The sequence below is a fragment of the Balearica regulorum genome, chromosome 4 (genome assembly GCF_011004875.1).
Source record: "Balearica regulorum gibbericeps isolate bBalReg1 chromosome 4, bBalReg1.pri, whole genome shotgun sequence".
In the NCBI taxonomy this organism is placed as follows: domain Eukaryota; kingdom Metazoa; phylum Chordata; class Aves; order Gruiformes; family Gruidae; genus Balearica; species Balearica regulorum.
The window spans coordinates 27,413,359-27,435,283 of NC_046187.1; the positions used below are offsets into that span (position 1 = coordinate 27,413,359).

The following is a 21,925-nucleotide window of genomic DNA, read 5'->3' on the forward strand; positions in this document are numbered from 1 at the left end:
ATCTTTTGAAACATTTTTCTTAATTGCAGGCAAAGTTCTCAAAATTGGATTTGAACTAGGCTGCAGAAATTGCAGTATAATTACTTCCATTCCAGTTGTTTACCTAGTTAAAGCAAAGGAAAGAGGCATTTGTACAGTCTGTTACTTAAGAATGACTTGCTCTGTGTATGCAGCATGAGTTCTCTTTATGAGCACATTTTATAATTCATTAGTATTCATTGTGCCAGGCATCCTGCTGGACCATACCAGCACGAGCATGGTTTTCTTAAAAGTCTAAGTGTACCCACAAAAGAGCAATAAAAATGGGCAACCCTGAAGATGGAGAAGAGTAATAGGGCTAAAGAAACTAAATGAATAGAATATCATCTTAAATCACTTAAATGAAAACGGCCCAAATGCCTTTTTTTCTTCTTCAATTTTTCTTATAACATCAGATCAGCTGGACCCTTATTAAAAAAAAGGGTCCTCCCAAACTTCCAACGTTTTGAAATTTTGAAACAAAAGCCTACAGAGAGAAGCATTAAATACAAATGATATACAAAACAAACTTAAGCTGCAGCTCTCTGCTAAATTTTTCACAATATTTCATTTACTGTTCATATTTTATTTCCTCATCCACTGTAGAAACCTTCCTGTGATCAACAATGTTCTCACAGAATAATTCTGGAAGAATCTTTTAAGATCTGTGAATGAGGATTTCAGCTTTCCTTCTCTGAAATCCAGTTATAGATGAAAGTTTCCTGTTGGTCATATACTTCCTAATCAGGTCTCTGAAAACAAACTCTTTGCATCATCACAGTGATAAAGAATGCTCAGGCCGTATGCTGCCATCGTCTCAGGACAGTGTTCAGGATGAAAATCAGGCCACAGAACTACCCAAACATAGCTCCTAGAAGCCACTGTTGAAAACTGTAGCCTATATAACTATATATCTTTCTATCTAATGTTTTATTTCAATGCGTTCAGAATAAAATATAAATTTCTTCAGGAATTCAGAGCATGCACTGCAGTAGAAAGCTACAGTTTGACTACTTAGGTGAAGAATTTTTAAATTCTTAACTCACATCAAGTGAGTGAGGATAGGTGTGGATCTGCACAGATCTCCTAAGAGAAACTGTTGTTAACTAGTTGAAACTGTAGGCAACTAGTTAAGGATGGAGCGGTTGAAAAAAATCATTAGAAACCAGCAGAGCTGAGTGATACAGAGAAATGGCATAGACACGAACAAAGAAAAGAAATTATTTCCTGTGTCAGTTAGAGTTATAGAGTATAACCAAATTTACTGCATAAAATATAAAATGAAACATTTTAGTAATACAATAACAAGAAAAGACTATTAGCTTTGCATTTTATGGCAGTGATTTTGAAGAATGTTAATCTGTGACTAATCAATGACGTTTTAAGACTGCCACCTGCCATTTAACCACACAAAAACAATCTACTAGAACCTAGTTTCCCATAAATCATAAGGCCTTGCTTCTCTGCGTTATTAATAAATGTTCTGTGCGCAAAACTCATGTAGAGGAAACACCTACAAAATAGTGGGAAGTGAAACTACTGAGCAGAAAAAGTGAAGGGAGTCCAAAATTTTCTGTTTACTTAAAGGTAAAGAATGTTTTTCTTACCTAAGGCTTTCATGTACTTGACCTTCTTATTCCAAGAGGCTGGCTGTGTCCTAATTCGTTGATTATCTGCTATGAATTCAATTTCTAAAGTTTCATCATCTACTTCATCTTTCAACAAAATGAATATTTCACCAGGGTTCTATAAAATTAAAATATGTTCCCGTTAGTCCTTCAGAAAATTATACTGAAAGTGTAAAATGCAAATGAAAACATAAGTTGGAAGGAAAATTCCTTTACCAATAGCTTCATACAAAAAAATCATAATATCAAAACATGATGCCATCTCAGTGTTATCCTTTAGTATTACGCTAACATAAATAACACAATTAATGTAGTATTTTAAATCCAGCTTACCTAACAATATTTCTAAACAGTATTTTAAATGCATAGGTAGGTGAATTTTTACATTTTCTAAGACCACTCTACTTTATAGTCTAGAAGAGTGACATTCAGCCTAATAAGATGACCCTAAAATACTTTAGAGTCACTTAAACTCTTACAGTGAACTGACAGTAAAAACGGAAGCAGCAGGTAATGGGAGACAATACCCTTCTGAACTGGAGGGAAGGTTACTCCCTTAGAATCGTACTGACCTCAACAATGAAATAATACGTGTAAGCCATCTTTGAAAGACAGATAGTAAGCAAAATACGGGACATTCCACGTACACTGCAACCTCCACACTGACCGTGGCCACTCACTTATATAAAAGAATAGAGTGCTGGATATTGTACTTCCTCTGTTTACATTTTCACGTATTTTCCTCACAGCAACTCTGATTAAAAACAAACACATATGAACATTTGTGTCCATCGGATATGCGGATATGTATATATAAATATTTCTGATTTAATTTAAAATCAGACAAGGTATATGCTCACACAAGCACTTGCTGTGTAACTCGTGGTATGGACACATATGCATTTACGCATGTAGTCATCATGGATTCTTCCCAAGAGACACTTCATACTTCTCAAGAAGTGCCTGACTACATGCTCCCTCTAAACTACAAGGTCCATGTGACAGTAATATCTCTACCCAAAATGCCAAATAATTCTAATAGAGATAAAATCCCTCAGAGGCAGTCTCAAAACTATTTTATTTGCGAATCTTTTGGCTGCATTGTGGATGTGACACAGAGGCAAAATAAATCCCATTGTAGTCTCTATGCACTCTCATTTTGGCCCTTATCTGCTGTTTGTTTTCAAAACTGTTATAGTATGAATGAGGTTGCAGCAGGAATACAAGAACATTGATGGTTATCCCAAAGATTTTAGCATCCAAAAACCTTACCTCACAGGATATTCTTCCTGGAAGCACCAATATCGACTGCTCGTTAGTTCCTAATGTTTCAGAAAGTACCTCCGTTTTAAAACTGAGGTCTCTTTTTTCTGATGCTCCCCTGACATCTGACAAGTTAACATCAGAGCTAATCTGGTGATCTGAAATAAATAATGTGGAATGAAGACATTATTAATAATCCCAGATCAACAAAACACGACAATGATGTGGTTTCCAACATATTACTCATATGGCATTTTGAGTTACATTAAGGGCACCACATGAAAGCCTGGCAAAATTCCTTTTCATGTAAATGTGGTGAGGTTTCCCCCTTTGACAAAGGAGCTTGCCTCTGAAGTTCTGATCCTAGAGCCTTCCTTTACATGAACAAGCTCTGCTCACATGTTGCTTCTTACTAAAGTCAAAAGGAACACGGCCTTTAGACCAAATTCATTGTGACCAATGAGGTCACAGAGATCAGCCAGTTTGGTAGCCTCAAAAGAATAAACTCTCATACATTGGGATAAACTGGGATTTTTACCACTTTTACTTTCCCTATATGTAAACAAGGACATGCTACACATTTACAACATAAGCCCACCAGTCTACAGGAAGGATTTATGTGAGGGCAGTGGTACCTGTGACCAGGTAACTATGACAGTAGACACATACTTCCCTGACACAGACTCCATACTCTTTGCCTTCCTTCATGGACAAAACGATGGACTGACGGCATACATTTTTTTTGTGTAGGATATTCTGGGTTTGGAAATGCTACCCCAGTCTTACAGACAGCTTGCAACCAGTTTCTTCTCTGTTTTTGCTGTACCGGTAAAGGCCCAAAAGCCATAGTGAATCCTTCACCAAATCACAGAATTTTAATGCGGAAATATAAAAGATCTGACAACTGCATCTGCAGAGCTCTGACTAAGCCTGTGTTTTAGAAAAGCTATTCTTCACACCTGCTGCTTCTCAGCTGTATCATTACTACTCCTTTCCAGACACTCTGTTACTGTGTACAAAACGCTCTTGCCGCCCATCTCAAAGGACTGCAGCAGCTCTTCATCACGCAGGATTACCCAGCATATTGCAGTCACCTAGTTAGATTAATGGTATCATTCCAAGCAGCTCGGAGTTAAAAAATCTTGACTGGCTGGTGAGAAAATATCCTGAGAGACATGAACAGTATCCTGTATTATTGTAAATTATGGAACACTCACAGTCAATTACATTCAAGGACACAAATAACTTTTCAGGCACATCTTTTCCTCTTAAATGGATGAAGAATATTAATATAAATTAGTGATGGGCAGAATACAAAACAGTAGCAATTTGGCTTTACTCAAACAAGTACAACAGCCATTTTGAGTTTTTTCCCAAAGTGCCCAAGTGATTGAGGTACACAAACCACATGCTGCTCCTAAGTGGCACAGAACTCTTTCCATTCAGCATCAGTACCGGTTGTTTACAATTAGTTTTCTCACTTCTTGCTTGCCTTTATTTTCCCCATATGTACCAGTTTGTCTGATACAGAATGTTCCCTTTCCTTACGAACCTTCTCTTGCTTAAGAAGGCATAGATTTAATGAACTTCTTCAATAATAAATGTGCCTGCTACGTGAAGTTATACCAGGGAAGGTAGTACAGAAACTTGGGGATGCTATGTCTGATGTATTTTATTTTCAATGATGTGCTTTGATTGTTAGAGAGATCTCAGAAAAAGGGAAAAAAAAGAAAGAAAAGAAAAAAAAAAGTATCGTTTGTCCATGTTTTGTTGAGGAAGCCAAAGGTTCTTTGAACATCTAAGATGGGAGGGTTCAGCGTTCACCACCAGCTAGCAAAATCTCCCCAGCCTACTCCTGTTTATATTCTCCTGCCTTTAAGATAAACTAATTCTGAATTTAAGCTGTGAATTCAGCATACATAGGTAAAATGACACTGAACCTATGTGTAGATACACTTTCCTGAATTGAAATAGTTTTAATTCAATTTGGTTTAGTTATTTTGAAAGTTAAATAGGCTACACTGAATAAAGGCTATTTTGATTCTGAATGAGCATCCACTCATAGTTCAAGGCAGTTTAACTAATCCAGTTCAAAAAGTAAGTACAATAATTTCTCTGATTATCACTGTGAAGACTAGACTTTATTTAGCACTGGCCTTCAGATAGAGGAAGGCCTGAACCCTTGCTGAGGAAAACAGGATACTGTATGCCCACAGCACGTACTTCGGGAATATTACATATTTTTATTTTAAGTCACTCATAAATCTTGTACTTAAGCACATAGAATTTCCTTCAGAAGACAACCGATATGAGGTGCATGCTTCTTCTGAAATTTTCTCTGCTTCTTTAGGCAAAGAAGTCTTGCAAAGACAAGAAACATTTCACTATCAGATTGACACAATGAAAGGACTGAATAACAAGTCTGGTAAGCACGGGATTCTCAGATGTCAGCTTTCTGTCAGCGATCATTCTTCAAGGACCGTGTGGATGCATTCTAATCTATGTGAAGTTCATGACAGCTTTATTTCTGCAGTCTACTGTTGAGACTTATCTCTACTTATTGAAGATGACAGTAGTTACTTCCATCTTTTAATGTCCACAATAATTCATCTACTGAGGTCACTGTTAGTGCTAACAAGTTGGTTTAAAGCAGGATGTTTTCTTCCCACATTAATTGAATTTTAATATTTTTATTATGCCTAGTGACATATAACTACAATATCAGGACTTAAACTCAGTCAGTATTGGGATTGCACAGCCCTGGAGTTTAGACAAATTATTAAGAAATGCCGCTCTTAAATCAAAGACTTGGGAATTCCTCATTCTCTTAAATATCGCTGCTGAATCAAAGTGTCTAGCAATTTATTAGCTAAAAACCATCAAGCATGACCTCTTTTACTAAATGTCAAGTCTACCTGACAATCAATGAAAGCCACGTACAGCAGTCCAAGAACAACAGGGATCTATATTATCACTACTTTATTTTTAATAACCAAACTCCAGAGCCACTATCTCCAGCACTCAGATTCCTAACAGCAGTTGCACGCTATCTGTCCTAAAATGTGGAACATGAAACAACCATGTGAAGTGTTACTTGTACATGCTGAACAAGCAATATACCAGAGATTAAACAAGCCTTGGCTTGGTGGCATTAACTAAAACAATGTAGCTCATAAGGGTTTAATACTACAGTAATGCCATTCTAGAAACACAAATGGAGCAATGTATAGACAATATTTGTTTAATGTGGGCAGAGGATGTTGCCTGATACACACTTTTGAACACTTAAATTTTGGGCATCCTCACTGTGAATCTTCTTTACAGCCTTGCTTTTAAACCTGAAAGCAATGGCTAGGGAGCTCCACTAATTGCTAAGGCTTTCAGAAAAATGATCGTTTAACAAGAATTTACAACTGTAGGTGAAGATTAGCTTAAAAGAAACATAAAAGGAACATCATTATAATGCTGGGATATCTAAGAGAGAGGATTTATTCAAGGGTATTTGTTGCTTGGTCAATGTGTTCTTTTAACATTTTGTATAATGGTGACCTATCCATGAGTTTCCTAAAATATAGCAGTAACGATTAAAATAATGGGTGAATAAAACCAGACCCTTTCTTGTAAGATTGAAATATAAGAAATTATTAACTGTATCTAATGATGCTTAGACAGCACTGTGAGCTAGAAGCTAAAAAGAAAGGAAAATCTATGATAATCTTCCCTTGAGTATTCAGGGTGGTCCTACTGGGAATTATCATCTATTATAGAGGGTAATACTCCATTTCCATTTGGTTACTTGTGTTAGCTTACTTTTGACAAATATCTGCTGCTGATGGTCACATTGAAAGGACTGATCTTAAATTTAAGTTCATATTTAAATAATAAAATATTACACACATTTACTGTAACAGTTATTCTCTTAATTGGACACAGTGCTGATGTTTTCAATTTTACTTCGATGTTCTCTCAATTCATGTAACTTCAATACACCAATTTGGTATATTTTATACAAAACCTTTTGGAATGATTATTGCCTTAAATTTAACATTTTTAACTGAATTCATGAAATGACTTTGAAATTGCATTCCTTCACATAAACTAAGAAATTTTAATGAAGCCTCTCTAGTCTCTTGTGGATTCAACAGTTATTGCCTCACCATGGCTACTGAACAACTTTCACGCCACATCCAACCCCCTCCTGGCCTCAACTTTTCAAATACACTCTTTAGCTATCCCTATTGCAGTCTACATGAGGATTATAAATTGTCGCTGTCTTTGATTACTTGGTACTCGCTACATGTTTTGAGTCAACAGTGTATGTGACAGATTTAGGGTATTAAAAATAGCAGAAAACAAACTAATGAAAGATTTATGTGTTTTCTAAGGCTACCCATGGAATGAATCTCACAGCCAAAATTTAGTTGGTTTTACAAAAGCAAAATGCCTGCTAACTTTACAAATTTCAGTTCTTCCTCAAGTCTTGCTAAAGCAATGCTATCTGAAGAACTGAAACTGCATTACAAAAAGGGTCCTCATTTACCCCTAGATCACACAATATATAAGAGGATGAGAAATATGGGCAAATCAGGTTAGGCAGATGACAAGGAATGGAAAGGTAATTAAGCACATGTGGCCAACTTGCCATGTGAAATAAAAGATGGTGTTCTGGTGTCAAAGATTAAAATAAAGGGGATTACAGGGAAGAGCACTTAGGCTTAATTCAGGAGATCATTAAAGTGCTGGAGTCATCCCATGTAATATGGTAGGACCACTCCCCAGCACAATGTGAGGTAAAGGCAGAGGTGGTCCCACAGGGGTCTGTGAGGTATAATTGAAAAGGTGCTCATGTGTGACTTCCTTGTAATTCAAAAGCTTAAAATCAAACACATGTGTGAGTGCTCTGCAGAAACAGGGATGAAAGTAGAGTCATACAGGAAAAAACCAAAGTAACCTTCTGTAATGTGGAAAAATCAGGAAAAAAGACTTATGCACATCATAGTCTTCCTGCAATCCACCATAAGTTTATCATAGACATTTATGAAAGTTAATCCTCTTAAAGTACGGGTATTTGTAAATGCTGTACAAACTCACTAGAGAGTGCAGCAGAGTGGGATCAAAAGGCAGCCTCTAAGTGCATAAATTGCTCTATAAATGACCCGGGAAAGGCTGAGAGAAACATGGAGGCAGAAAACATCCACCAAACTGAGTTTCATTCAATGAGCCTGTTCTCCTCTGCATGAACATGAGATTAATTAATTTTTACCATAAGCCCTTTCTAAGATATGATTTCAAAGCAAATCCCCTTTTCTGCTCTGCTGAAAAGTCTTCTTTTACTGATGGTGAGACAGGGCTTAAGAATGGAAAGGTTTCTAAAAATCACAGAAAATTATTAAATACATGCTCAAACATATAAACATCTGACTTAAATCTTAATTTCTTTCATTTGTTTTCTATCATGTATACATTCCAGACCAAGGTAAACATATTCATTATTGAACTAGCTTTAAATAATGTTTCTCTCTATGCTGAATCATCTATCTTTTGCAAATACATCGACAGTTATCTTTGCTTCTGAGAAAAACATTCTCAATCCCAGTTTTTCTTGCATGGTTGGGGAGTTCTGTCAAAAGCAGTAGCTTTCTGTGAGTTGGCCTATTTTATGTCTCCAAAATGTTTATATTACTTTATTTATGGTGAACAATTTTTCTTGCAAATAAGCATAAAATTGACAGTTCCTTGAAAAGCTCTGAAGAACAGTTTTTCCTTTTCTGAATATTTGGAGTTGGTGTTTATGTCATCTTAGCATCCAACGGTGCTGCCATTTCCATTCATGCCTGTTTCTCTCCCATAACAGAATAATGCCCGGACACCCCCCCCTCCATCTTCAGTTTTATGCATTACTCTATACGTGTAGGCAAAGCCTGATTTGATTGCAAAGATACATACCCACCTGTTCTTGTATTACCTGGGATGTTTTTGTACACAAAAATTTAGCACCCTGATATAATTGCAGCCTAATGGAGTCATCATAAAAGCATCTAAGCACAATACAAATGTCTTATGATGTGTAGCCATATTGGATCTGATAGTAAACCCAAAAAATCCTGCCTTCAAATAACCGCAAAACAGCAAAAAACAATTTACCATGAATTTATCAATAACCTTTAAGAAATAATTTGCATGAAACTGTAGGCGTTTCTTTATATATACACTTTCATATGTTTTTAACTGTCTATTCAGAGGCAATCTAAGGCTATGACAACTATTCCTAGCTGATCTGTGGCTCAGAAGAAAGATTTGACTTAAACTCAGCAATCAGTGCTTTGGTTAGGATGTATACATTTAGAAACTTTTTCAGACCAAGTTTATCTTTTACTATATATGAATTCATGTTATTATTTTTACTGCAATCAAATCTATGATTTTCAACTGCAGCAGCACTAACAATATGACCACTCTGCTAAGCTTTAGATAGTAAGACTGCCTATTAGGCACGCTGATTAGTTTGGAAAGAGTAACTACCTGCCTGAGGTCATTTAGGTGCTGAGCAGAACTGTTGATGGAGATCAAGCCTGTTATTTCCAGTTTCTACATTCTGCATACTTTCATCTTGCCTCTTCTCCAGGGAGAAGCAAACAGAAGTCTGCCCTTCTGTGTGCACCAGCAGTTCTCAGTTATTAAAGCCTAATGTTTTTATTAAAAAGTCCATCTATCCACTTCAGAGTTACTGGAGTTCTACCACATTTTGGCATTTTTATTCCATTTCTCTGTGGTATGAGCACACACATATCTCACCTCTGTTTCAGTGAAGAATTATACAGCACCAAACATTGCCCAAAATCTGAGACGTGCTTTTACAACCAAAGAGACAAGTTATCCTCCTGCTGTTGGCTGAAATTACCACTGAAGACAAAAGGACTGATAGCACAGGCATCCAGGGTTCTGAGCAGGCCTCCAAAACTTGTTTGTGTGATAAAATGGGCCTGCAACTTCCTTATTATTCCAAAGGGCTAGTTGCAGCTGCCTAGTGGCTCTATTATCTGTAAACTACAATTTAAGCCTCTTATAACTGGCCTGGCACAAATTGCACACTGTGCTTGGACACAGAAGTGGCATGTGGCTACATTTTGAATTACACAGATATAAAAGAACACAGCTAGAGGAGAGCATTTTAGAATCAAGTCATATTTCAGGGAAGCGCAACTGGCAAGCAGGCCAAAAGCTCCGATTTCAGGCTGAATAGGGGTTTAAGTTTTTACAGATATCACCCTCAAGGAACAACCACTGAGTAGCCAAATTTCCCCTCTTGGCCATGTTTGAAGCTATTCTCTTGATGAAAAGTATTCTTTACAGTCATCAAAGTTCAAAAAAATAACATGGCTGGAAGGTCATGAAGTTTAACATAATTGAAAAGTCCTTTAACAACTGCATTAGGAGAGGCTAGGGGGAGAGATGCTGGTAGCTGGCATTCTCAACCTTCACCCTACTAAAAGTACAGGATACATATCATTAATAGTATCCAAATGTTTACTAACACAAGACAATATACTCCAAGTGATACTATCCCTTAAATCAATCTGGTAACAGAAGCTAGCTTGGACTGCAGCAGCTCATTTACAAAATAGCATGTCTTAGTCCGAGTATGACAGCAGAGCTCCAATACCTGCACGGGGCTTTTACCAATGCTTGGACGAAATTTAGGATGCTGTTCTTGACCTGTACGGCTCTAAATTACATGAGACTTGTCTATCTAAGAGACCACATGTCTCCTCATGCCATGCTGCCACAACAGCTGTCAGCAGAAAGACTCATGCCAGACACATATGGTATTAAAGAAGGAGAAACAAAAAAAAAAAAAGAAAAGAAAAGAAGTGAGCTGTCAGCAAGACCGACTCACTAGGGGACAGGCTGCTTTGCAATTTACTCCCACCTTTGGTTTGAAATAGCTAAAATCTATTGACCCATAAAGTGAGCTAAAAGGTACACTGCTTTCTCATGAGTGATATTTTTAGACACATCTGAAAACCATGCTTGCTTTCTAACTCCTGATTATTTTCCTTTTGTTAGGGTTCTGAATAGGAAAGTAATCTGAGGTCTTTATCTTTTAAGACACTGTCCTTTAATGCAACACCTAGACCCCAGAATAGGGACATCTTAGTAAAATAGGATTTCAGATAGCCTTATAGGAAAGAAAAGCATAGCAGAGGTACTCTGGTAGCTCTTCTTTATCTGCAGAAAGGATGCCGTCTATTTTGTTACAAAGTGCTGGCCTTTCTCCAATTTAGTTTGGTAAAGGACACAGGTGACACAGGATGCACATATATGTTAGTTTAATGAGACCTCTGAGCAGGACTGATATCTATAAAGTAGAATGTTCCACTTTACAGGGACAGAAATGTGCTTGGGTTAGTGCTTAGACACTGTTTAATCTAGGGTTAAACACACTACCTTGCTTTGCTAACAACTTACCTTTGAAGAAGAGCAGAAAGACTGATAAAAAGTGTGCTTTGCTAAAGAGTATCCTTGGAGAAGAGCTGAAAAAGGGGTAGAAAGGAAACATCCCGCCCCAGAAAGTACTGAGAGCTGGCTGATTACCAGAGAGGCCTGAAGTCAACAAAAATCAGCAGTAACTAGGGGAAGGGAAAGGTGGCTGGGTGAGTTCATGACCACCCACTTAAAGGACTACGCAAATTATCCCCACACACCCTCAAGGCATGTGGATGCTAATTTAAATATGCTTGACCAATAGTAGATGATGCAGTAATTAAAAACCAATTAGCATAAATTTAGATGAGTTTTTCTAATCTTGTAACAAGATGAATGTGTGGTAGATTCTGTGTGTAGTGTGCTAGCTTTGTGGAATTACCACCTAGCACCCATCTCTGTGCAGACATGAAATAAATAAAATACTCTGCTCTGTGTGTATATTGGCATACTGCACACCAGGTAAACGATCCCACTTTTGGGACAACAGGACTAAAAGATGTCTGCTGTTAAAAATAGGCAGACAGCTATTACATTTTAAAATCATCTTTTTGTGCTCCGCTTGCCCATCCCTAATTAGTTCAGTTAATTAGTGCTAGGATACAAGCCTTAATGGCAAATGTTAAAAAAGACAAAGCTGTTTCACAGAAGGGGAACAGCCTTTTCTGAAGCTAAATATCACCTAGTGGGTATCTAAATCTGAGGTGAGCTCTATTTTGCAGGTAAAATAATGAATACCAATTCCACAACAAGGCATTTACATTTTATCTGTGTGGTTACCAGGCTGTATACCCAGATCCTAGTAAGATTGCTTCACTTTTCCAACCTTAGTAAAGATTATAAATAATGATTCTTTCAGGGAGCAGAAAATTTCCTGAGGAACCACAAGGGAATTTCTCAAAATACAGCTTTCTAGTAATAAAAATAAATCTACTTTACTTATATAGAAACCAGAAATAAAGTAAACATATAACATTTCTGAATGGCTAAAGAACTGACTTGTTCAGTTATCACCTATAGGAATGAGTCCTCATATATTCATATCATGGTGATTAGCATTCCACAACTGGATCTTTTCCATCACTCACTAGCAAATCAATTGTTTTCACACCTACTTGTAGCTCGTATTTCCCCAAAGGATGTCAGTGATCATACTGTTTTTCCATTTTCCAATGTACTGTCTGACCTTTTCCCTCAAGGCCTTGCAAAATTCACTTTAGTCAATCACTTCTTATTGATTGTTAGCACTTGCTTATTCCCCATCTATCTTTGCTTTTTTGGATATAGCTTGCTTTGGTTTGGATTTTTTTTTTTTATATGTCCTATCATCCACTCACTGCTCTTTCTACATTTGTTGCTTTAAATTTCTCATTTAGCTTTAACTTTTGATCAGTTCAGCCTCCATTCCAGTTCAAGTCTAAATTCCATCTTCACTCAGCTTATCCTTTCTTTTGTACAATATCTTCATACTCATAACAAACTTCAGCTTTCAGCATGCCAATCTCCACTTAAGACCTTACATAAAGTGCTGTTCTTTTGTGAATTTACAGGATTCTAGCAAAAAATCCTTTCTTGGTTTGTAATTTCTCCTGACACTTCTGTTTTGTGTCATACATACAATTTAGCACTGCATATACTTCCTTCTTATTAGGATGAAGCAAAGAGAAGAGAGTCCCTAGAAACATTTTTCCACCATTCACCCAAAGTCAAATCCTGTCGGTTACGTGAAGCAAAGTTCAAGCGAAATTTTTGCTTTTAATGCAAGACTTTCTGAGCTGGAAAATCCTCAATTCACTTTATTCCAACATGAACCATTCAGCTGATGGGAAACTTGGACTTAAAGCTGCTCTTCCAGTCCCCATATAAAAGCAGAAAAGGATTAATATAAAAAGAGTCAGGGTTTAAAGTGGGAGTAGCTTGGAGGAGCATTGCCCCAGTCCTTTCTTTTCTTGGGATTCCCTGTTTTCTCTGACCATTCCCTCTTTCACTGTCTCATTTTTTGGACATCATGATCATGAATGAGAAGAACAGTGATGCCAGCTTATTGACCACCTGGATGGTGAGCCAGTAATGACAAAAAGCCTTTTTTATGCCAACAAACTTTTTCAATACACTGACTCATGGCACCTTCAACCCAGGACCAAAACAGACATCCTTAGAAACTTTGCTAATAGGTCTGTAGGGATAAAACAGTGCAACTTTACAGCAGCCTTACAGCAGCTTTCTGCTTGAGATCACACCACTACACCTGAGATACCAAGAGTCACAAAGAGTTCCTATCAGAAAGGAGGGGGGGGCTAATAGGAGAAAATTCAGTTGAGAGCAATGGTTGGTGCTAAATACTCCCTTCCACGCTACACACATTTCAAAGGGGCATATTTGCAACTAGTTCTGGTCTGGACCTGTAGAATGCACGACTTTAAGTGTCTGAAGTGCACCCAGTGAGCTCCCCGAGTGCATTTTCCCTTTTAAGTTTTATGCAAAAGAAATCCAATCCACATACTCCAACGCTGTTCTGCACTATGAACCAAAGCGTGGTAAGTGGGAATAACCGGAGAACTTAAAAGTACACCTGTTGATGCTCATGCCTTCAAATTAACTGAAAAGCTAAAATTCTAAACTCCATACATCACTGACATGTATATTGAATTTGTGCCAGTAAGGAAGAGCCATTGAGCTTGCAGCATCCTTCTGCCCTTACACCTTGCCAGCAAAACAGACCCACAGAGCCAGTAACCTCAGAGTCCAGCAGCACAGAACTGCTATGCCAGGAATTCCAAAATAACTTCCTCATTCTTTTCCATCAGTCAGCATGCTGGTGCTCTTAAGCCAATCACTTCACAACAGGGTCAACCCAGAAATAAAGTTGTTCAAGAACTGGGGATAGGAAATATGTTATGAAGCTCTTTACTAAAAGCAAGTGAAGATTTTGCCAGTCTGTTTTCCCTACTAAAACTCTGAAGGCGCTGAAGTCATGTTGCAGGGCTTCTCCCAACCACTAGCTGCCAATGAACGATGTTGCAAATGTAACGCCAGCAGGATTGATCTATCCGAAATTTCAAATCAGTTCTCTCTTTACTACAAGCAAAACTCCTCATGCTAGGATCAGAAACAGAAAGCTCTCCATGTCTTCCTTTTTCTCTACTCTGAAATTCAAGGAAAAAGGAAACATTCCTGTTGAATCTCTTCCCCTTTTCATATTCCTCACAAGAACGTGTAGGTGGATGTTTGAGAACAAGGCATGTTCTTCTACGCAACTTTTGCTATGGTAAGGTTAGTTTATTGCCTTTCATGTCTGACGAGATGTAAGAAAACAAATTCAATTTTCTGAAGAGTACTGGCTTTATTTGAGTAAATGCAAGGGGAATTCAACTCACCGTCTGCAAGAACTGCTTCATAGATGTAAGAGTCTCCGGGATTTTCATTCTGTGGCTTACCTAGGAAAAAAGAATAATTCTTTAATGGTATCTACTTGGAAATATCTTTAACTGGTCATCAACTCTAAGGACAGTGATCATTGCTATCCTACTTGATTGTTTCACAGAATGTTTAGTTTGCTCGAAGATCTTAGCATCAGAAATCAAACTGCAGGAAAAAAAAAAAAAAGAAAAAATTGGCAAAATAAAACAGAGTTCAGAAAACAAATGGACAAGTAACATAAAAGCTCAAAAATAAGAAAATACCATGACACAGATTTCCACTTTGTTTTTTTAGATTAAATTCTGTATGTTATTTTAGATGTAAGATAAAGCTGTTTCGCAGATAAAAAAATAATCCAAGGGCTAGTGGAGAGGAACAAGCCTAGAGAGATCTTTGGATGGAATTTTATTTATCCCTTTTCAGTAAATATCCCTGTGACTGATCTTTTCAATTTACTGTAGCAGGTGAGAAATGTGGGCTTGAGCAAACAATGGGAGAGGAGTTGGGCCAAAGGAAAGAGAATAGAATCATGTGCAGGGAAGTGAGAGATGGAAAATGGATGCAGGTCTTGGGGTTTAGAAGACAAGACAACTGTGCAGAACTGTGTTTGATAATACAACAAATCTGGCTACAGAGTTCCCAGTACTGGGTCAAAAAAGCAATGGCCACATTGTGTAAAGTACTGGTCAAATATTGAAAAACTCTGTCAGTTCAGATTTGTTGAAATTATTTTGATGGCTTAATAACTACCAGTAGACTTTCTGCCATATTGTGCAATATCTGTCTTATGCCACTCTTTCTTTATGTTGGATCAAGTTATCACCTGTTTTTCCACATCTGAGGTAACATTGACATAAGATACATAAGGCCTGTTCGAGCTCCATATTGTGAGATCCAGCTAACTCAACAAACATGTTGTACAGCATCTGTGGGATTGTGATCAGAGTCCCAAATATATTGCTGGGTGCTCCAGAAGTGAATAACTAATATTACTAGAAGGGACCAAGACTGAAAAGTAAGAGTCATTGGGTAAAGAAGCCAAGGCTAGGATGAGAAGAGGAGCCTGGGAAAATTATTGCTTTACAATGACTTTACCAAGGTTACATAAAACCAAACACTCTAAAGCAGTCTTTCTCCTTGGTAATATATTGTTGACTATTTATTTTAAATTGACATGTACAGTGGACAGTGCAAATGTTAGACCTACTCTGGTGTTGTTTACTCTATTCTCATTCAGTTATTCTTGTAATAACAAGAGTTCGGTGAACGAGGAGAGGATTCCAGTGAGAGAAGACAGTGATATTAGCTGATTGCTCCTCTGGAGAATTTACTTAATTTCAGGTTCCCATCCTGAAGTTTTGAGGCAGAAAGCTAGAAGACTTTTAAAACATGCTTTTCACAAGTGCTCATTAGTTTTGTATTGCACTCTCTGTGAAAGACCTTACAGCTGACCTGCGGACATCTGAGCAGTCACAAACACATCTGAAATTAAAGTGAATTTGAATATGGACATAAAAAATACTGTATACTGGTGTTATGAAAAGTAATGTCTTAAAGTGGTATCAGAAGTGAAATAAATGCTTCATTTTAATCTTGCTAAATACTAGTAGGTAAAATGATGATAAAATAATGTTTGGACAGCACTCAATACAGAAAGGAGTTCTAGAGAAAAGCACATTAGGAAATTAATAATTCTGTCTTCTCAACAGGGTTTGAATGGCATTCAATACATAAATAATGCAACCACAAAGACACAACAAAGTATCAAATAACTGCTAATTAACTGAGCACTATTTATCCTGTTTACTAATGAGGGCAGGTTCTTGGGGGGATGGGAAGAAAGCACTTACATAATTAAAGGCAATCAATGCTACGAAAAAGGGTCCTAAAGCTAAATAGGCTACTTTGTATCTCTTAACTTTTTGACTTTTGAGCACCTAACTCTAACTGTAGTAACATTTTTTGGACCAAGTTCTGTGCTCATAGCCATTAAGTAAGTACAGAGAGACCCTACCAAGAACAAAATCTGATTCTATACAAAAAAGTTGTTCTTTTGCTATCCTAATATTGATTTTTTTTTCCAGTATGAATTTAAATAGGTGTTAGATTTCATTTTTTCAGGGATAGGTGTTTTTTTTAATGTGGAAAATTTTTTTAATGTGGAAAACAGTACAACCCATCTTTTATCCTATTTCTAAGAAGCTGACACTAACTTAACAAAAATACATCATGGTGAAATTACAAATAGCAATTCTGTTATAACAACACTTGTGTGCCAAAAACATAGAAAGAACGCATTTCCAGAGGACTTCTTTAGGCACCTTCCAATAATTTTTCAGTAGTTGTGATTGGTGACTACAGTGCAAAAGCCGACGAGTCAATAATACATTATATGAAGGACATGTAAAACTACAGATTCACACAGCCATTTTACAGTTCTAGCTGCAAAATACCAGCTGGAAATCTTAAGCTTAAATTATTTGTAAGCTTTAGAAATAGCCTCACAACTGCAACTAAATACTGACTGATGACTGTTGCACCATAAACAAGACATAAATTTGGATGGTGCCTACTTGCAACCCTGCAAGAGCAGACTGATGATGATAAATCCATTAATTAATTTTAAAAATAAGAAATTTGTAACCTAAATAAACAACAGTAAAATCACAATACATTAATTTAAATCAGTACATGCTATTGCAGTAATGCTTATGTTCTAGTCATTTGACTTTTATTATTAATAAAACTTTTTATGAGCTTCTCCTAAATGCTGTTAAAAAACATTCACTTTAAGATGTCAGTGCCTTCACTTTTCCAGGGGTAAGCAGTTTTCACCCAATTAGTGTCAAAAATAAGAGGAAAACCCATCACATACATGATGCATACTTCAGAATCCAAGGGTAAAGGTCACCATGACTGGTTAGACAGATCAAAACATGAGCTGCTAAGAAACCTGATTATATAATGAATAAAGTCTTCTCTGGATTTTGCAGAAATAAGAGAAGAAAGAACAAAGAACTCAAACAGTTTAAGCAGCAGAGGATGGCACTCTCAACATCCTATCTATGACTGCCACTTCAGTTTCTCTTCTGGTTTGAAACAGCCAGGATCACATGCCAGGTGAAACAAGTTAGTGACACTAACCACAGTTTTTTGTTGACAGTCATCCCTGTTACAAATCCATATCACTGCACTGGCATCCCGCAATCATTCTGTGTGGAGATGGAGAAACACAACATCTCAGAAACATTTATTAATCTGGTAATCTCAGCAGCAGTGTCTGCAGAGTAGTTCAAAGACTCACTGGCAGGGTAAAATGAAAACAAGGACTATACCACAGCACACTTCAGCTAACAAAATGCCCCTTCTGCTCACAATAAATTCATGTAAATTATTTTTGGTTTAATAAAAAAGTTTAATTGGCATTTGAAGTGCTCCTCAATAAGCAGATGTCCTCACTGCCTTAAAGCACCAACACTGGTATGTACTGTCTGAATGTAAACACATTGGGGAAGGAGGAAAGGGAGGTACAACTCTGAAGTCTCATCTACTGCAATCTCTCCTGCCAGTGAACAAGGCCAGAAACACCCATCTATTTCCCTCTATTTACTCAATCTTGCGTGTCTATGTGAGAAATCTTTACAATCAAGACTTTAGTTCACACACACGCAAAACCATGCTGTATTCAGTATTCACAAACAAACAAACCCAAAAATTATAGTGATTTTGTTTCCTCTTCAACTTTGGTTCTTGTTAGCACTTATGCTTCGTTTCTTTGTAGACTCCAAGTCAGTGTAAAAATCTAGGCGAAACACTTGCCCATTGAAGACAACGGTAAAGGTCCCACTTAATTTAAGGGGTTTAGGTCATCAGCACAAGTCTTGCTGACAGCCTAAGAAAATCCATCATTATTTGTTACTTATATTTGAATACCAATGCGAAGAAGATTTTACAGGAGAACAAGCAAAGCGGTGGACTCAAAATTACTTCAGTATTCAATGTTATACTCAAATTCCTGGTACAACTCTGATAAAATCTATGCCATTGTACTAAAAATTAAACAGGAAACAGATACCATAAAAGCTTATGGTAAAAATATAGTGATTTATTTCTCTCTTCTGTGACTTGCACAACGGAAATTAGCCCCATATTTGAAACAGGCTGAAGATTTGCATATGTTAAGCCCTATTTTAAGCTCCCAGCCTGTTGGTCCTGCATTTACTTATTAGAGACAAATACCCAATGCTTAGCATCTCATTACTCCAGATCTATACCTTACTAGTAGTTCCAAATGTAGTTTTCTTAACATTACTCTCCTTGGTGATTAAAAATTTGCGTAGGTACACTCAATACCTTTTAGGTAACAATCAGAAATTAATGGCATATTGCTGTCTCAGGTAAAACTTACATATTCATTCTGAGAATCTTTCCTGGGCCGTCAAAGACTGTGGACGCAGTTTTCTAGTTGGGTTACGTTACTTTATGTACCTCTTCTCACTTTTTTAATAAAATAGCAGATAATGAATGGATACATATAGGTTTGTTGAGTGGTTCTCAACTATCAAATTTTGTAGAAGTAGATCCTCTTCATATTTTGGCAAAAAAAAAAAAAAATAAAAAGAAGATACCACTGCTTAGAGAAAAGGCTGGAAGTGGAAGTGACAAGAGTTGTTTTGTCAAGATGTAAACAACGAAACCTACTAAAACAGCAAGCAGACTAATGGATACTTACAACTCCTGAGCTGTACTGAGAAGTCCCACCAAAAAAGTTTCACAAAAGTATCAACACACTTTAGAAACAGTGTCACAGAAAATTATTTGTATTAGATAAAACCTGTTCTCTTTTTGTATCATTAATACTGAGGCACAAATAACCACAGGAGGAATTCAGGACATTTAAAGATCTAAGTAACCACCTCCAGCTGCAAATATCTACCTATCTACATCTATGAATCCCTTGCTTAAACAAATGGCTAGCCTGAATTTGCAGTGGAAGTGTTTCAGGACTAAACAAAAAACCTAGCTATGTCTAGGTACTACAGAGTACTGAATTAATACATTGAAAGTATGACAATTTAATATAAAAAGAGGTACAGCATTCAGCAGATCAAGGAGAAGTCGTAGAAAGAAAAAAGGAAAGGAAAAGACAGATGCAAACAAAATGTGTGTTTGATTCTACTTTCAGCAATATTAGGGAAAGCTGCTAAAGAAAAGTCAGAATTCTGGAGTCACACTGGGCCATCTTAGGTGTTAATAGAAAATAATAAAATTTGAGTGTTCTACTCTTTCCCAGAGATTTATCTTTTTTTATGACAACAGGCCCTTATACAAAATACAAAACCAACTGCAGATCTGAATGTAGCAGTTTCAAACAGAGAAGTATTTTGTGAACAACTCCTGCTAAAGGAATCTTTTGACAACAATAAAAATATTTGCATTCCTCTTCATGCACAAGGTGAATACAATAAAATCTGTCACCATATGTTGGAAAGGCCAGTTTCCATGTCTCAGTTCTCCCCTTACTCCTCCAAGAACATGTTCAAACAGGAATGACAAACCCTTCAGACTTGCATTGCAGGCCAAACAAGCTCACTGCTGGGTACAAAACCTCCTGCATCTTCCATTTTATTTACTGAACATTTTAATTAGTATTGGGTTTTGCCTAGAATTTTTGGCATATATACTACTTTAGAGGTAGAAGGAAGTTTTAACAGTTAGAGTCCTGCCTGCTCCAACAAGATGAAACTGGCACCATCTGGCAGGTAAAAGGTCTTGGCAAAATAATTGGGGGGAACATATAAATTAGATTTATTTTGCACTCTTGCCATCTCAGACTATAGAGACAGTGCAAAGAGAATAGCATCTAGGGGAGAAGAGACAGCTGAGAACTTACCTTTGCAGAGTATGGAGAAAGCTGTAGCGGAAGGGTAGTGATTACTAGCACCTAAGCTATGCCTTTATTAAGACTCTTCAAGATTGTGAGGGAACAGCCTGATTTAGCATCCGTCTTCAGTTGTTCTAACTACCTACAAGCTACTCGTGAGACCTGGCATCGATTAGACCCAGGATCTTGATGGCTCGCTGTCCTAAGAGATTAACAGAATTTTGTTGCGGTGATGCACAACAGTGTGGTGCCATGTAATCATTGCAATTAAAGCACTATATTTTTAGACTTCAGTAGAGTGAAAACTCTTGTTAATACTGAGGAGACAAGAAGGTACAAATGCATGGAGGAACAAGTTAACAGCAATGAACAGTTTGGGGGGAAAAAAAGGAATGGAAAAGCATGAAGAACATATACAAAAGTGTTTTCATCACTATCTCCAAAAGTAGAAATATAAGGGACAAGGGATAGGCACTGAAAACAATTAAAAGTGACAGAAGATGATGACTCTCCATATGGAGAGATGGGAAATCCTGTGAGTGCATAGTCCTGAAGAAAGGCATAAAAAAATTGCTCCAAAGGAAAAATAATCCAAGTATACTTAATAACCCTTTAGCAAGCCATTTTAAATACAAGGGAAAAATCTTCTTCCCAGATGTGTAATCTGTCAAAATCCCTGCCACAGATATCACAAAGGCTAAGAGTTTAATAGGATTCTACAAAAGAGTATCATAAACGCAGACACTGCAAACAGTCACCATTATCTTTAAGCAAAGGTAAATAATGATAAGGCATGCACATCTTCATTTCTCAGAGCTTAAATCAACACCCAGGTGACAGCAAATCTTGCACTTGAAATACTTTTCACTGTGCAAGAGAGAGCAGCGCAGACGTCTCCCAGCAAGCACTGATCTGTGCTGGCCTGCCTGATGGCCAGGGCACACCAGTACAGAAAAACCAAGGCCGAAGCAGTTCTCAGCTATGCATATGGAGGAGGGTTTACACCCTGAAACGCCAGGCGGCAACACTGCTCCCAGGCTTGGATCTAGTTCAGTCAATTGAACTTGTCTGATCCCAGCCACAGTCTATGAATCCCTGGTAAAGATGTACATGGTGACACTGAGGCCTTCAACAACTATTTGTGAATTCAGCTTTGCATTCATCTCTGAAGTTGCTGATATTGACCATTGCCAAAGAAAAGATCATTTGAGCACCTATTAGTCACTTG

At 37.2% G+C, this 21,925-nt stretch overlaps 1 protein-coding gene across 5 annotated transcripts in view; it reads right to left on the minus strand.

Moving 5' to 3' along the window:
• Positions 1 to 21,925, minus strand: part of BANK1 (B cell scaffold protein with ankyrin repeats 1) — a 146,815-nt gene that overhangs the window by 98,429 nt on the left and 26,461 nt on the right. For 4 of the 5 annotated variants that reach the window (XM_075751523.1, XM_075751526.1, XM_075751522.1 and 1 more), the window contains 3 exons: positions 14,771 to 14,830; positions 2,919 to 3,067; positions 1,626 to 1,764 (listed from right to left, as the gene is read on the minus strand). In XM_075751523.1, the coding sequence (XP_075607638.1) occupies positions 1,626 to 1,764; positions 2,919 to 3,067; positions 14,771 to 14,830 (348 nt within the window). The remainder of the gene's footprint in view (positions 1 to 1,625; positions 1,765 to 2,918; positions 3,068 to 14,770; positions 14,831 to 21,925) is intronic. The other variant, XM_075751525.1, reaches the window with a different exon arrangement.